Genomic DNA, 18,775 nt, shown 5'->3' with positions numbered 1-18,775 from the left:
AAGTATTTTGGATTCTTAAATATTTTTTCTATTTTTATTTAATTTTATTAGTTATTAGGTGTTGTGCAAACAATAATTAAAAGGTAGACAATGGATTATTGAAAATTTTTGGATTTTTTTCAAAAATTTTAGGATTTTAAATAAAGGTTTTTCACTTTTTATTTAGTTTTTTTCTTTTTTAAAAATATTTATAATTTCCAACTTATATTTGGGAGTGAAAATTTTAGGAAAATTTTGGGTTTTTTAAAGCTTTTTGGAGAAATTTTTAGCTTTTATTTTAAATACTATGAAAGAACCAAAATAACACAAAGTAATGATTAACTTTCAATGGAATTCATCACATAGTATTCATCTTTCAGCATCTTCATAGTCTTTCTTTCAATCTCTATCATGTAGATACGATGTTTCTCATAGAAAATTGGCTATCTCTCATACACTATCTCTCTCACATATGCTCTCTCTCAATAGTACATTGGAATAACAAAGAATAACTCTCAATTATCCTCTCTTGGTTGTAGATACCCCTCCCAAAAGGTATGCTTGATATGAAGAGTCATCAGAGCCACTATGATGTCCCTTGAGAGCTCATCAATGTCACTGTCACTTCACTCTTCAATTCAAGTCTTCATCAGCTACTTCTTTTGCTTCTTCAAGCTATTTCGAGCTTGTATTCTTCCTCTTCCAAGATTTAAAAAAATTCCCCAAGCTAAACATCTATCCATCAGAGCACATGTAGAAGCAAATAGAGGCTTACAAACTATATACAGAAGCTCCATAAAAGGTCAACAGAAGGCATAAAAATCATATAGCTCAAACCGAATCCACGTCAAACCATCAAAAACCATTCAACACACTCTCAATCATTTCTTGCAACTCTCATTTACAATCTCAATCTCATAAACAAAAAGAAAATAGATCAAAACAGACCCTATTAGAACCAAACATGTATATTACAGAACCTATCAAAATATCATATCTCAACCAAAAACATCATGACCTTCTAAAATTTTCTCAACCCTTCCCAAAACACTCCAACAAACTTTCAAAACATCCAAAATCAATCAATCCATCACAAAATCAACCATTCAACTCACAAAAACAACAAAAATCAGCCCAAAAAACAAGTTAATTAAGCCCTCAACACCTTATGTTGGTGAAAAAATGTGACAACCTAACTCTATCAAAAGAGGAAAACTTGAAAATGACCAAATAGTGATATATTTTTCCCTCCTGAAGAAAAAACAAAATAAGTTACGCTAGCCAAAGCCAAGATATCAAGAGTCAGCGGACCAAGAGTTATTCCCCACTCATTGGTTCAAATCCTAGAAGCTAATCTACTAGAAATAGAAATAGAATATATGAGTGGGAGTCTGGCAAATTAAAAAAGCCCAAGATTGGATGGTCTCCCAAATGAATTCCATAAGGAATTCAAAGAGTTTCTTATTAGATTCCTTTTGCTAGTATGGAAAGAATCCATCAAGTATGGAGTCCTCCCGATAGGGATAAACTAGGGAGTTATTAAGCTCATTCAAAAAAGGGATGATAGAGAAAATCTATCAACTTAGAGGCCAATCATATTCTCAGCCTACAAAATCTTTGATAAAGTACTAGCTAGAAGGCTTAGTCCCCACCTCGAGAAGTTCACTATATGTATATTCTCTAGATCACATGCATTCAAGGCCTATTTATAAATATCCTTATTTGTGAATTTTCTTTGGATAAAACATAACCATTTTCTATTTAATCTATAAATAACCCCTTTACATTACACCCATCTACATGTAAAAAATGTATTTTAAAAATAACTAATTTTGAACCCACGTGATGCACACATATATTCATGAGTGACCTCCCCAAGGCCCCCACCTAGGTAGTTGGTTTAGGAAGGAACAAAAGGGATTTATGAAATACAAATATATCCTAGACTCATTGGACAGTGGGAAGGCTTTGAATATGCACAAAACAGAACCAAGATCATATGTTTTTCAAAATAGACTTTGACAAAGCATAGACTGGTGGTTTATACTACAATCACTACATGATATGTTGCTAGGAAAATAATTTGCAAATATGAAAGCACTCTATTTGGCAATACCAATGCCAAAGTGACAGTTAATTGAGAATTGTTTGCCCCCTTTCCATTCTTCATGTCTTTAAGGCAAGGATGCCCATGAGCCCCCCCTTACTCTTTGCACTCTCAACTGATGTTCTTGGATGGCTACTAGAAGACAAGGCATACTAAAAGGGATCAAACTCCCTAGTAACACTAACATGGTTCTTAACTTCTTTGCTAATGACACAAATGGCATAGTAAACAATGATCCCACCTCAATCAGATCATTTCGGAACTATATCAAAATATTCCTCCTTGCCTCAAGTTCAGTAGTTAATGTGAGAAAAACTTGGATCAAAACTCTAATTAAACATCTACCCCAATGGTTGTTAGAAGAGGGATATGAGGAATTGAAGAAGGGAAGGTGTTTAGACTATTAGCCATTCCAATGTTATTAGGGTTACATTGAAACAAAGGCGGAAATAGATTCTTGACAAAGCTAGGAAGAAACTAGAGTATTTAAGAGGAACATAGTTTAACTTTGCATGTGAATCATCATCCTTAAACATGTCATCATCCCATTAACCATCTATTTTGTGTCTTGTTGGAGACTAGCCAAAACTAGAATCAAAACCTTGGAGAGCTTGTCTAGAAACCTCTACATTAAAAGATTCAAACTTCCCAAATTGGCCCAAGTGATGAAGTTAGTAGATAAGATGGTTGCCAAATGGATAGCCCGGGATTTCTTTCATGAAAAGGAGGACTGGGGCCATTCTCATTCTGAATAATTGTTCTAATTTCCAACTTGAAGAATTTCCTAGAGAGGAAAACCATGAGGCCAAAACAATAATCTTTCCCCAAGGCCCCCACCTCATGAAGAGTCTTTGGAAGGTGTGCCAACCTTATAAAAACTATATCTGTATCTCCCCAATTAGGAACTTCACACTCTCCTAGTGTGCATCCAACTCCATCTAGTTTAGCATGTTCCACGAACCAATGTAAATTGAGAGTCTAACATTGGCCTTCAAAATTGCAAAGAAAGGAGTCAGAGTATGGAAGGATGTTTAGGATTTTGATAGAGTAGAATGGATAGATTTGAATCAATTGAGATAGCAATTGAAGTTGACAAGAGAAGAGATCCATCTAATTCAGTAGGGGCTGAATCGATGGGGACCAATAGTATGTAAAACTATCCAGCTTGATAAGGAGTTTAATTCAAGAGGAATATGATGGTTGAATGACAAACCTCTTGTCCCCATACCCACTCTAACATTTGAACTGATAAAATTAAATAATAAACTAAACAAAAGATGGAACCTAAGTTGGAATCATCCTTAGTGGACCTATTGTTTTTAAAAGACATGAAGCAACAGTATCCAACCTAAAGCATCTTGCCTAATGTGGTTAATCCTCTTAAAGGAAATATGGATGAATAATAGAGCTCAGAAATGTGGCTTTGAAAATGGTATATGCCCAAGATGCAAGATATATTGCTAGTTCTAACATCGTAAGTCTCCTACACCCAACGAGCATGACTTGGAAGGAATTTCTTAGAAGGGAGATCTATGGTCTACCATCAATAGTTTGGAATTGACTCATAAGTTTCTTATACTTGTAGGACATGTGGATTTGTAGGAACAAAGCCATATTTGACCAGGTTTTGATTGATCCTATGCACATGATTTCACTCCAATTTTCTTATGCAGGTCACAATGGTAGGCCCCAAACTCAAGCAAGACCGAAAGAAGTGGGAGAAGAAGAAGAGAGCTAATAACTAAAGTGATTTTGAGCTCATGAGGAAAGAAGACTTTGATTGGAGAAAAAAAGCCATTTTTTGAGGAACTCTATGCACCTCCACATGCATCAATCATAGGTACACTACACCGGAGAGCCTTGCATTAGCTAGATAGGAAATAAATGGTCTATGTAAAACCTTCAAGTCTATGCAAATAGCTAGAGCTCCAATCCTAAGACACATTCCTACACATGTAGCACAACTTAGTTGATGAAATAAATGATCTATGCAAGACCTTGGAGTATGTACAAAGAGCCAAAGCTCCAATTCTTAAGACACATCCCTACACATACTAGCACAACTTGCCAAAGCTCCCCAATCCTAAGACACATCCCTACACATATAGCACAACAACTGATGACAAGACTTTGGCAATCCTAGACTAAGGCTAGACGTCGTGCTAAAAAAAGTGACACTTGTATTTTTACTCGCTTTTAAAAAAAAAGAAATACAACTTAACGTTCTCAAAACAAAAAAGAAAAAAGAAAATAAGAAGGAAAAAGGATAATGAAAGAAAAGGACGGCAGGAATATGACAGCAGAGCAGTGATGAGATCGTGAGGGCCCCCACCACATTTCCGGGGGGATGTCCATAAATGGTTGCCCTGTTGCTTAACGACACACACAGGCGTTAGAGACACACAATCGCAGTGTGATAGAAGAGAGCAGCATTACAGCGGCAGTAATCATAACAGTAGCACTGCAGGATGGCAGCGCGCCCGCTGCAGCTGCTTGAGTCAAGACAAGCCAGCAGGCTCCAGACCTTTTATTCGTGCGGGCTGTGGCGAGTTTGTAACGCCCTCATTTTCCCCTATCTAGAGCCTAGACTGCATGCATGCTTAATAAATCATGTGACATTTCACACCCTTGCATCTTTCTAAGCCTAGCATGCATGCATAATAAATCATGTGACATTTCACACCCTTGTAACTTGCTATAGACAAATCCCCCCCCCCCAATGCACTCCTGGAATGTATCTCATTAGAGGAGCTCTCTTATGCCCTTTTCGAAAACCTAGGAATTTAAAAAAGTTTTTTAACAGGTGCTGCTTGGGCCCTTGTTACACTTGATTATCATTTTTAGCAAGCAAGGTGCTTAAATGGGCTTTGAAGTCACTAGCTTGTCTAGGGAAGGACAATCACGTAGAAGCTGCTATTGTCAAGCTCATTGGCTCTGTCAGTTTATGGTAGACTTGTATTGTAACTTTTTACTTCGATAAGTTGAATAATAGGCGCTCCGCGCCTAGACTTGTCCCGGCGCTTCGCGCCGGTGGGAGGGGAGGGGGCACGATTTTCGCGGCGAGGGCGGGTGCTGGACGCGTGGCACCCGCCCCTGCGTTTCTTTGTGGGGAGGTTGGGGGCTGCCACGTGGCACCCGCCCCCCAACCTCCCCTTAACTAATAGTAAAGATGACCACATTAGAAAAACTTTTATTTGGGAAAGCCCTGCTACATACTCCAGAGTGCTATTATCTAAATTTTAAACCTCAATATCCCTCTTAGGTTAAATTCTTGTTTTATTTCAAAGGCTAATTTCAAATGTGCCCCCTCCCCTTCCCAATGAGTTGCCCTTGCTTCTTATTAATTCAATTTCAATCTTCTTTGTGTTGAACCTATCTTTTAGTTTCTCACACTCAACTAGCCTTTTGATGCTAGCGTCCCATGTGTCCTTCAAGTCTCAAATCCCTTTATAGAGTTTGAAGGAGTTGATGTTGTTGTGGAAAAAGTTGAACTACATGGAGTCTTTGTAGCTTCAAGGGATGGTCATGTTGGGGTGTGGGGAGAGACAAAGGGAGGGCTCATATTGAAACCATGCTTCTCGTAGCCTTGTAAGGTCACCCACTACCAACCAAGGGTAATGCCACATGAAACACTTGGCACACTTTTTTAGAAGTGTATCAGGTAAGAGATATGACACATGGTTATGTACCAAATAAGAGATATGTATGACACAAGTAGGTCAAATTGCCTTACATGAGTCCACCAAATCAAATGCAAGAACACATGACTATATGAAGCTCATACAAATTTGTTGAGATGTGTTTCACTTTTCAATGCCATGCTTTCTCTCTCCTCCTCACATAGATCTTGGAGACAGTTGTTTGTGGAGTCCACTATAGCACAACCTACATGTGGACAATAAATTCATAATATTATGGTCAAGCATGCTCAAGTCAAGTTGCATGTGCCATTGCTCTAAACTACAACTAGCACATTCTTCAATCCTCAAAGACTTTAAAATTGTCTGGTTGATACTAATGTGTGGCATGTCCCCCTAAGACTACAAGAGCAAAAATAGTTCAATTTGTAACTATTTTGACATCTAAAGACCACAATGAGGAGATAAAAGTCCAATGAGCACAAGTGGCGAGTAGGATTTCACATATCACATCTCAAAGCTAGAAATGGGGAAAATCTTGTAAGTCTCAAGAATCAAATTGCACACTACTTATACATCCAAATATTTACAGGAACTCTATAAAGATTGTTGAAAATGTTTTCAAAACCATACAAATTTTGAAGCCAAGTGATTGGAAATCAATCCATGGTAAAAAATCTCACACCTTACGGTTGATATTTTATCTTCAAGGCATGAAGGTTGACTAACTAACTAGGTTAGCATAATATTCACACTTTGTTCAAATGATTTGAGTCTCACCTCTATCACATGCATATTATCACATGTAGAGCATGCATTGAAAACAATATGCATGTCACACAAAACATAGTTATGTGCTTCCAAGTGGGATAGAGAGACATAAGGATATTTGTGAGCACACAAATCAAGGGCAATGCTCGTAGGCGAAAAAAATTGGAGCCAATAAAAAACCCTTCCACCTTTGTGATATGGAGGTTTCTTGGGTTATCATAACCAATCTAACCCTAATTTTTGAAGGTAGATGAGTTTCTTTGTAAAAATTCAAAGTTCCTTTACATTTAACTAGCTCAACACTAAACAATGAATGGGCCAAAGGAAGGGCTTAAAGGCTTCTCCATGATCTTCACACATGATTGTTGCCATCAAAATGAGCTCCTTGCCATAACATGTGATAAAACTCTATGTCTTGCATTCTCGAGCTTGCATTTTAACACTTAACAAACAAGCTCCCAACCAACTAATACCAAAAAGGGCCAACTTGGCCATACATCATCTTGTGGAAAAAATATGATGGAAAGTGTGTTGTAAATTAATTGATTGATAATGTTCCAGCACATAAAATAAAACAAGATTACACAAAATGATTTACCTAGAAGCCTACTACAAATTAGTAAAAAAATCTTACATTATGCTAATAAAGCTATGTGCTAGGCTCCAAGGATATGCTGACATGCCATTGGTTGTAGTAATATTGGTGACCTTTGGCCCCTTGTCCATTTATGTAGGACATCAAAATTATACCACAAGCTAACCAGTCAAATTGACTTACTAACTCCTTGAGCACAAGACTTTACAAGAAAGGGAAACCATACATTCAACAATAGACAACAAGGAAAAGTTTATTATAGCCATCAAATTTGGAAACCAACTAGGTCATCATGATTGTCATAGCCTAAGAGATAATAGAAAATCAGGCATGTTTTTTTATCCCATATAGCACATCTAAAGCACCTTTCACTAGAATCAACGTGGTTGTGTGTAAACCCAAAGCAATAGCGTGGTGAACCAAAAAATCTCCGGGTCCAATACTTAAAAATAATGAGTTACTATTATTATTAATAGCATCTAACCAACCGGGTAACCATAAGCTTTGACCAACTTTTAATGCTGGGCCTACTTTATCAAGTTGTTAGTGTGATTGAGGACTTAGAGCCTTGCAAACTAGATTCTCTAGCTTCATAAAGGACTCTACAAAAAAAGTTTCGTTTGTTTTTTCATCATTAGTTCTATTATTGATTCACCTTTGCTTATTGTATGTATTTGTCCTTATATTTTGGATGGTTATATTCTACTTCTGCTATTATCATGTTTTTGGGAAGCGAAATAGTACTTATAACAAAGAGGATAGGGGTTTCCTATTCTTAGCAAAGAGATGATGCCTCTAATGTCATTTCATAAGTAAAAGCATGCCTTTTGTGAAGTTGGCACCCATGGACATTTATAATTTCGTCGTGTTGGTTTTTGGGGTAAAACATACACTATTGGCATGGCATTTGTGGCAAGAGCCAATAAATAAGAAAAGTGAAGATAAGAAAAGTCTACCATTTCCTTGAAAAGTTGTATTCATAGATATTCCAAGTCTCCAATATTGAAGGAGAGAGAGAAGTATCTTGGCATGGATAATAATCCAATGGCCATTAAAGAGTATAGCCACTTTGAATAGTGAACTATACATGTTGAGTTGCAAATTAGAGAAACCTTTACTTGTTTACAATATACTTTGTGCTGCAAGTGCATGACCCTATACATGTTGAGTTGCAAATTAGAGAAACCTTTACTTGTTTACAATATACATTGTGCCGCAAGTGCATGACCCCATAGACTCTCTTCACAACTCTTCAATAGTATCACGTATAATAATGATTCATAGTTAGGTGCTCCAACCTCACGATACAATATTATTTGTATTACTCTCATATTGAGGCACATGAAGCTACCTTTATACCTTGGAGAGAAAAAGAGCATAATACAAATGCAATCCACATTTTTTCACATGTGGACAACTTTATATTCATAAAAGGCCACCTCATTTACAAAATTAAGCTAGTCTATCCTAAAAACTTATAAAGTGGTGTAGTGCAAGAAAATCCAAGTCATACCTCAAACATGAGAACAACATAAATTTGTTTCTTTAAAAAATTGTCATAGGCCAATGAATAAGAAATGACTTATGTTGCATGGATAAATGCATATGAAGAAATCATAAGTTTCAAAGTGCATATCGCATTATAGGGAAGAGTTACGAAATCGAGACTATAATGCTAAAATTAACTTAACACTTTATAAGCAATATCCATCAGTGCATTCAAATTGTATAATGTGTGTGTGTGTTTTGGGGGGGGGTGGGGTTTCGGGTGGTGTGTGTTGGCTAAGTTGTTATATAGATTGCCAAAACTTATTACTTACACTCCTAATACTTCTAATAGGAAGCTTGACAGCAATTTTGGGGAGTTGTGTTTGCTACACGTAATATTACGCTATTATGAGGGTCTAATCACTCGAGGGGGACTAGATACAAAAGCATAAACACCTCATTAGGCACCAAGGAGGAAACCCTTTAAAGAATGATGACAACATTTTCTTTGTCTATCAATTTTGGTGGTGGCCAAATGGTTTATGAAATTGTGCTTGGTCAAAATAAACAACTTGGGAGGACAATATTCCTAGAATAGAATTTTCTTGCAATGGCAATGAGCATGCATCAATAAGGTATAGTCCATTAATGCTTGGGTAAAGCAATCAAGAATGAAGTGTTTTGGGTAAAGCAATCAAGAATGAAGTGTTTTGGGTGGGTTGAGATGCAAATTCAACCTTGTCAAGTTGTGCACGTCTGGCCTCATACCCACATGAAGGGATATAAATATTTACCCTATCTCAATACAAGAAGTTGAGCATGTCTCAATTAACAATGGAACTATGACCATGTGAGTTTATTAGGGAATGAAACCATGTGATTTGATGAGGGTAAATTTATGCAAAAATAGGCTTTAACAAGTAGCCTCTCAAGAGACTCTTGAGAGAAGCTCACTCCAAACGTCTGCAAAAGCTTGTAAGATGAGATCATGGACCTCCACAGGGTTGAGTTTGAGATAGTAATAGAGGAGATGCTGCATCATGTCTTCCTCCTCCAATGTCTCCATGGATAATGGTCTGCACATAACCATAGCCATCTCAAGCATAGACTCTCTGAAGTCTCTGTGAGGGTCCATGGAAACCTTCTCAATAGCAACACATTCTGTCAGAAGGCTTTCAGTGTACTGAACCTGCACAGCATCACCACCATGTTGCTGCCAATAACAACTCGAATCTGCCTTAATTCGACAGTCTCTGAAGGTGCATCTCCTCCTCTCTTCTGCGACATCCACATGAGAATAGTCAGAACTGCCATCAGACGAGGACATGTCCAGTGCAAGTGAAGAGTTGTCCTCTGATGATGATAATGAGGATGAAGATGATGCATCTGATAATGATGCCATAGGGGACTCTCTATGCGGAGGCGAGGGAGCGCACGCCGGCCTTTCCAGAATGTGAAAATGCTTCTGCATAATGCCCTGGTCACTGCCATAGCTGGACATAGAGGAGAATTCCTGATCCCAAGGGCTCCTGTCCGTGGCCATGGCATCAGTCATAATGGTGGAGACCCTGGCACTTGCACCATAGGAGGCAACAAGAGACTTGCAGGATATGACAGCATCACCATCACCATTGCTGATCACAGAAGAAGCAGCGGCATCAGAGGTTCTTGCCATCAGGGAAGCAGTTCCCTCATTCATAGATGAAATTTCTTCTACTGCCAAGTTCAAATCTTCTCTGTTAGCCCTTTCAGATTCCAGACACAAGGTTGCATCTGCTGATCTCCGTATATCGAAAATGGAGGCTTTACGGTCGCCGTTTGCGCCGTCTAGGGATCGGATTTCAGTGGATGACAAGCCAGCTAGGGCTTCCCAATGGCTACTGAAGCTGTGGGGAGCCTTAATGGCAGCATTGTCAAGGACAAGGGCTACCCCAGGTGTCAAGCCATCTCTGAGGCATGACAAGACATACAAGGCGTCAATGCTTTGCGAGAGGCGGTGCGAGAAGGATGTCCGGTCGGGCGTGGGGGCGTCAGCGCCGGAGCAGCGCAGGGATTTGGCACGGCTGTTGGCGCGCTGGAGGCTGAGGGTTCTGGCCAGGCCAGCCAGAGCCATGGGGCTAATGCAGCAGAGGCTTCCAGGATGGAGAGAGAGAGAGAGAGAGAGAGAGAGAGAGAGATGCGTGTGAGGTATGATGAGAGTATAAAGGAAGGAAGGAAGGAAGGAAGGGGAGAGGAGAGAGGAGGAGATAAGGAAGAAGAGAAGATACTGTTGTGTCTTCGCGCCATTAATGGCATGGGCCTCTCTATCATTGATTCTCATTTCACAGTCACACCACCACCATTCATCCCCAACTGAGCTTTCAATGGCACGGCTCGCAAAAAGACTCGTTCCTTTCATCCTAAAGACTTTCTCGATTTCGATCGATCAAAAGAAACTCGCTACCAGCCAGAGGCCCGCTATCTGCGCGTTGCACGGTACGCATTCGAGCTAAAACTTGCAAGGTTCCACCTTGCTTTTTAAATCAAGTACATTGTTGTAGTTCTACTTTCCTCTTCCATGTACAATTTCCTCTTCCTTGTACAATGAGCAAGAATCACTAGCCATGTATGGTCTTAGGGAATTTTTTCTTTTCTTAAACCTTGAAACTCTTTTATATTAATGCCCTTTCTCTAACTTCAACACCATCCGGGATTCCCAAGCTCCTACATTAAAGCTATCTCACACCTAGCCTCTTGTTATAGTGGGGGATATGGATTTACATGCAAATAGATAATCTTTACATCACTTGGTCATATAGACCTCCTATAACATACAATTCAAGACCCCAATTAATATTTGGATATATACATGGCTAGGCAAGGGCCTTAAAGCTTTGAGCACCATGGATCACTAGTGGCACCTTATAAGGGTGGGGCATTGAGCATATCTAATAGCAAGTTGTGTGCAAAATACAATCACACATCAATGAAGTATTGGTGGAAACTTTGTCAAGCACAAACATTCATTGTAGAATTTTTTCTCCATGTCCAGTCTATTAGACATTCACATGATGTTTGTGAAAGAATATCATTGCACATTGCAAGGTACTTGAAATATTGGTCTCATAATTATAGTTCTTCACCCCCCATGTTGAGAGAGAGAGAGAGAGAGAGAGAGAGAGCAATTGCTATGGTTAAATGTGCCTCACTCAATCTAAATGTTGATTAAGAAAGTATTTGATCTACCAAAAGAAAAGCTCATATGATACAACTATATGAAATTAGCATAACAACACAACAAAAAAGTTCTTCCATTCGTGGGCAAAAGAAAGCATCCACCACTAGTGTCATTGGAGTCCTCTAAAAACACATTATGACCTAGGGCCCTAGCAAGAGGAACCAAGAAGCATTATGTTGTCATGTGGTTATAGGTTTAGTTAAGGAAAACCATAAGAAAGACCATTTGTACAAAGACATATGGCAGGGAGTATTTAGAGGGTTTTCTATAAAAAAAAAACTACTCTTTGAGATAATTCGAGTATCCAATATTAATGTTTAATGACTTAATGAGATCTTTGGGTAAATGTAAATATATGCAATGATTTATTTTGAGTATTATAAGTCGTCCAAGCCAAAAAAATCAAGAAGTGGTCCCTTTACAAAAAAACGATGTTTTCGACTACTCTAGGTGGATTTTGGCAATTTTTCTCATGCTAGCTTGTTGATCAAGTTTGTTCCCTTCAATTTGAGTACCTAGATAATCCTATTTTGAGTTCATATGCAAAAGTTCTATCAAAACAAGTTGGAACCAAGCACATGGCTTGCATAAAAGAAAACAAATTTAGGAAAAGCACAAAAGTAAAGAGGGAGAGGATTGATAGAGGTTGTGGATGCATATTTATTTAAAAAATGGGTAGATTTGGGACCACTCTACTACTGTTATAAAGAGATTTGTAGGGTTGAGTTGCTAAACTTAGAGTTTGTAGAGGATATTGCCTTCATTCAAGTGCTATCTCTTGCATGTTGAGTACTTGAAAAGAGAGAGTTTGTGGACAAATTTGGATCTCTCTTTTCCTACTACTATAGGTGAAAGAGTGCGGTGATTTAATGCTTAAATTACAAGGGTTTTTAGGATTTTAGTCAAGAAATTGCCTCCATGAGGCTTCTGTTCTTTTGGGGACTTGATATGATCATTGGCTGTCAATCAATCATGCAAAAACTACAAAACAAGGAGTAAGGCCAGGAGTCAAATTTCAAGTGGGTTGAAAGAAAACTGAAAAGGAAAAAAATTAATCTCTCTCTTGAACTAGTAAAAGGCCTTTCCTACTTGCCCATCCATGAAATAGCATAAGAGATAGTGGCAGAGTAGAAGTGTGCTTACCAATGGGTAACATATGGTTACATCTAGGTATATAAACAAAAAACAAAGTAGGACTCTACTAAATGGTTATTTCTATGTTATACAAAAAAGTTAAGTAAAATAGTAGTGAGTGGCTTGGACTCAAAAAAGTAGGACTCCACTAAATGGTTATTTCTACGGTATACAAAAAAGTTAAGTAAAATAGTAGTGAGTGGCTTGGACTCAAAACTTGGCATTGTTTCCTTGATTATACTCAATATTATTTAGCATTGTTTGCCTAGCTTGACTTGAGGAGTTACACAACTTATAATATATTGATTGGTTAACCTAAATTCATATGGAATTGAGACTAAGGTGATGGGAAATTTTGAACTCTTTGAAATTGTCTTCAAGACCCAATAGGTCACTATTTTGCAAGAAAGGTTATCCATCCAATTATGTGAGTTTTAAGCCATTTAGGCGCTCTAACGAGTTTTTAATTATGACGTTGTTTACATATGTCTTCAATGACTCAAAATAATTTTATTGGTTAATTTGCCTTTATATGTAGTTGAGATGAAGGTACTTGGAAATGAAATCCTCGCAAATCCACTTTATGTCCAAATAGCTCATGATTTTGCAAGGAAGGCCATTCAAGTACCCATTACTTTTAGGTCATTTAGGCACCCATTTGAGTTTTAATATTATCTTTTGGTATTGACCAACTTTTTCTTCGATGATGGGTATTGCCTTCTAATTTTACTATGTAAGAGTACTAAGACTCAATGTGGCCCAAGATGACTAGTGACCACATATGTACACATTACCTTTGAATATGTCCTCTAGCATAAAAATGCATTAAAGGATGCAAAAAGGGCATCAATCCTAGTGGATAGTTTTCACCCTAGTGTACTAGAAAAGGTAGATATAAGTATCCTAACTTTTTATTCTTTTCAAATATTGATTCCACTTTGAATCATTTAATGCTAAGAACTAAGTTTCACATGCACATGTAATTAAGCTGTTGGTCCACTCTCTTTTAATTAATATCTAGAATGGGAGGTGTCAAATTTATGTGCCTAAAAAAAGCAATCTTTGTGTGTGTGTGTGTGTGTGTGTGTGTGTGTGTGTGTGTGTGTGTGTGTGTGTGTGTGTGTGTGTGTGTGTGTGTGTGTGTGTGTGTGTGTGTGTGTGTGTGTGTGTGTGTGTGTGTGTGTGTGTGTGTGTGTGTGTGTGTGTGTGTGTGTGTGTGTGTGTGTGTGTGTGTGTGTAATACATCCATTCCTAATTCAAATGATAGAAATGATAAGTCTCAAGAATCACCACTTTCAGTGCAAGAATGAGAGATTCTATTATGAAAAACTATTTTTGTTTTTTCTAATGTACTTATCATAATCTTAGAACTAGGTCTATTAAGTGAAAAACTAAGATTTTAATAGTAACAAGGGGATCTAGGACATGCATTGGCACTTGAATTCTAAACATCCTTTTTGAAATATTAATTTAATCCCAAGAACTCATTCTAGGCCTTTTAAACTAAAGCACTAGATATGAAAGAGAGAAAACAACTTAAAACCACATTCACTAAAAGATGATTGGGTGATTGCATGGTAAGTGGGAGGTTTAGCCTTAATGATTGAATTTATGGATAGGTGGACCCAATAAGGTGAGTATCTTCCAAATAAGTTATTAAGTCAAAACTCTTAGAACATGACTACCATCACTTTAAGTTAGATACCCAAACCAATGTTGTTTTAAGGGAATGGAGTATGGTTATGCTAGGACAAAGGGATCGATGCATCACTTTCCCTAATTGAATAGTATCATTGAACCAAATGTAGTATTGGGTTACTCTCATCCATGAAAGGTTTCCAATTGACCTTTCTAGGAGGGGTGTTAGACAACCAAATCAGGGTGAGCTCATTGATGTTTCTCCAGTGTAGTAGAGTTAGTGAACTGAAATAGAGAATGATAGAATACAAGACAAGAGGACACTGCACAATGTAGAGAGAATGAACTAGAGTTGATTGCTGTACTATTAATAAGCATCTTATACAAGTTACATTTAAGAGGGTTGGCGCACCCATACAATAATATCTAAGATGGTGTTGGAGGGTTCATTGTGAGATCTTTTAGACCATACAATGCTTATACATTAAAATGTCCTAACCATATCATATACTATTCTAACACTCCCCCCAAAGGGTTTCCAAAATGAACCTCGCGAATGTGCGCATGTGTGTGTGTCTATACATAAATAGACTATAAACAACTAATAGAGAAGTAAATCATCCAAATATTTCATCATAATGATCATGTCATAATCATTCCCCCCTCCTAAAACATGTAAAGTTTTTGCATGGTAATCTTGTGCTTAGGTTAGGTATGGACTTTGTTAGGAAGTATGTTGGATTATTCTCACACGAGGGAGTATATCCTAGGAGTACACGACTAGTTTCCACAAGTTCCCTCACAAAGTCTTATCTCATATCAATTTGCCTAAGCTTTAAAAAGAGCTTAGGTCCTTGGGAAATAGAAAAATAGGATTTAGTGTTTGTGAAAACGGGAATACAAAATGTTACAACAACAACAACAAAGGCAAGACGAAGAGAGGATTGATTCCACATCTATCAAGGCCCATGTTATATCTCTTCAAGCAACTTCTTTACGTGGATCATTGCTTGGGTTGCCAAAATACAAGCTATATATTTTGCTTCTATTGTTGAGAGTGCCACCAAATGTTATTGCTTAGTGGACCAAGAGATGGGCCGAGTTTAAAGAGTGATAAAATACATTGTAAGAGATTTTTTGATGTCTAAATCTTAGTCTATATTTGAGTAGGCTTTGAGATGAAACTCATGGTTTCATGTGATGTGGCATTGACATAACTCAAGGTTCACTTCAATTGCTTCCAATTTTGATAAGTTGGATTTTTCTTGGCCTTTGAAAGAATGTGACATGAAAAACTTAATTACATTATTGTGCATGTTATTATGTATTTCATGTTCCCCAATGCTTCAATATATATAATACTATTTATCTCTTTGACATGGTGACTAGATATGGAATGAGAGGAGGATGCATTTAATTGAAGATTCTCTGTTATTGGAGTTACCATTGGAATGCATTTTTACATGTTGTATCTTGTTATGAGATTGTGTATTTATTCTTTTTAATGCATTTTTTTGAATGGCTAACTTGTCTCTTTCTATCCCTAAGGTATAATGCATTGGAACATAATCAATTATGGAAAACCATGAGGATATAATTGATTTAGTTGTGAGCATGGTCAGAATGTCATCTACATATAAACCAAGTATAGTAATGCTTTGGGTTTCTATTAATGCATAGATGTTACACTCACTGTCAAATCTTCAAAAATCACCATGGATAATATGAGTATGTATTCTATTGTACCATTTTTTCTAGGCTTGTTTTAGCCCATAAATGGTCTTAGGTAGGTGAAAAACATGTGAAGGATAATGGCTATCAAGGGAGAAATGTGTCTTGCTCATATATATCTCCTCTTCAAGGAAACCATGCAAGAATGTAGTCTTAATATATGCATGATAAAGATGCAAATTGAATTGAGTAGCATAAGAGATGACTAATCATAAAGGAGTTCATTGAAAGAACTAGGGAATAGGTTGAAGTATAGTCTTGACCTTGAATTTCTTGGATGCCTCTGCCACATGCTTTCCTTTGTATTTGTTGACACTACCACTAATCTTTGTTTTCTTCTATATTTCAACTTGCAACTTATGACTAAGTGGTTATGTGGGAAGAGATACAAGAATCCATGCATGGTTCTCCGTGAGAGCTTTATACACATCAGCCATGACTACCTTTCAATGCTCTACTTTAGGTCCTCTAAGGGCTTTCTCAACAATTGGATTATTGGTGATTTTGCTAGAATGTTAGGATTTAAAGGTTATGAAATCCCAACATCAAGGTTGGCTAAGATTGAAAGAGATTCTAAGGATTCGTAGCATGGATGTGGAGCTTATAAGGCTTCATTTGAATCTAAATCTGATGCTAAGAACACGGTGATTGGTTTTGAAAATGATAGTGAAATTGAGGATGCAATTTTTGACAATCAAAGTAGTGGGCAATGTGATACTACTGGTGCAAGACCTAGTTGCAAGCTTGGACAATTAGTGTAGTGGCATGGATCAAGTGGTGGAGGTGACTTTTTGAGGTGGAGAGGAAGTAGATAGAGGCCTCATAATAGTTGCAAATATCAGTGAAGAGGAAGCAAATAGAGGTCTTGGAATACTTGCAGTTGTTAGTGGAGGTTTATTGTTGTAGTTGGGGCTACAAGTATGGAGTAAGCCAATTCTAGGATGGACACACCATGAGAGATGGGCATGCTCTCCAATGTATGTTGCATGACAAGGATGATAGGAGTGGTTGATGGCTAAGGGGAAGCTAGGAAGCGAATGCCATGTAGGTTGGAGAGTGGATAGAAGAAAAGATATTGCAATTATGAGTGTGTTTGGATAAGGTCGACTAAGAGCTAGTGTAAGTCTTAAGGTGGTGGACCCTTTTGATGTGACCTTTGTGTTAGCATCATATAATGGTTGTGATAGAGTTATTGTATCCAAAGTCGAATGGTCAAGAGATTAGGAGATTGGGATATAGTTTTAGGGTTATGGGTGAGGCTCAAAGTTGTGGATGTGATGGAGAGAAGAGATATTAGGTTGTGACGTGGATGAAGGAGATTCTAAGAGTGCTATGGGGAACAAGGTGAGAGAATGAGAAGATGTGGAACAAGATGAAATAGGAAACATATTTAATTCATGAGAGATTGTGCTCCTTCTTTAAATGATTTTTTTTATGAGATAAAAATAGAGGGTGTGTAATGATGAAGAGAAGTGGGATACAACCTGTTTATGATAGGTAGCAATAGTTGTAGCTCCTTACCAAAACTCTTGAACAAGACAAACCACCTACTAATAGATTGCTCTTGCTACATTTAGGTGGGTTCCATTATTTCTTTCAAGTATCCCATTTTGGTATGCATACCAAGTCAAGGATGCCACTGTAAACATAAGATCTTTACAATGCCATGTATACTTTATATGGTTGCATGGACCAACTAAGCCATGCATATGTACTATGAATAATTATTTGACAACCACTCAAAATGATGATATAGTAGCTAATCACACACTTGAATAGCATAAATCAGAACATGCACCCCCCCTCCCCCATGATAGCCCTCATAATAGTTTGTTGATGCCTATGCATCACACACACACACACACATGTCTCCATTCTTGTAGTTGTATTTCTATGCATCTAATCTTTCTTCTCTAGACCTTCTTGTTCATGACATTCATATTATCCATTTACAATGCTCCAAAGGTTGCCTTGACCTAAGTAAAGCTCCATTCTTAGGTTCCACACATGATAGCTATTGCCACTAAGCTTGTCAATCTTGATGTATCTATTATAGCAAATAGTAATATAAACAAGATCCATTTGGATAGAGATAAGAGGATAGGGGAATTGTGGTTGTAGGATGATGTGGAAGAGGTATCCAGTAGATGTTTAGAATTGAAAGTTTGATACCATGAAGTGAATGATAGGAGACAAGTGGACATTGTCCACAATGTAGAGAGAGGATAAACTACATATGATCGTTGTATTGCCAATAGGTTCGTATATACAAGTTACATTTAAGAGGCTTGGTGAGCATATACAATTATATATGTGATATCTCTTGGAGGGATCAATGTTGGATCCCATTGGCCTCCATATGATGATGATCTCTTTACATTTACAATATCGTAATACTATTACATTCTATTTTGATAGTTAGAAATTCCATGAACAACTATGTCAGATGTCCCGAGAAAGGAACAAGAGAGTGCTAC

At 37.6% G+C, this 18,775-nt stretch overlaps 1 protein-coding gene across 1 annotated transcript; it reads right to left on the bottom strand.

Annotated features, from left to right (window-relative positions):
- Window positions 1-8,892: 8,892 nt before the first annotated feature.
- Window positions 8,893-11,044, bottom strand: LOC148033711 (uncharacterized). The gene has a single exon (XM_087681681.1). It carries the CDS (start codon window positions 10,974-10,976, stop codon window positions 9,507-9,509), a length of 1,470 nt encoding a protein of 489 aa, XP_087537807.1. The 5' UTR covers window positions 10,977-11,044; the 3' UTR covers window positions 8,893-9,506.
- Between the last annotated feature and the right edge of the window lie 7,731 nt (window positions 11,045-18,775).

The sequence above is a fragment of the Lygodium microphyllum genome, chromosome 7 (genome assembly GCF_053477565.2).
Source record: "Lygodium microphyllum isolate KBCC chromosome 7, Lygodium_microphyllum_v1.1.10, whole genome shotgun sequence".
Classification (NCBI taxonomy): Eukaryota; Viridiplantae; Streptophyta; class Polypodiopsida; order Schizaeales; family Lygodiaceae; genus Lygodium; species Lygodium microphyllum.
The sequence above is the reverse complement of the archived record's forward strand: the minus strand, read 5'-3'. Positions and strand labels throughout refer to the sequence as shown.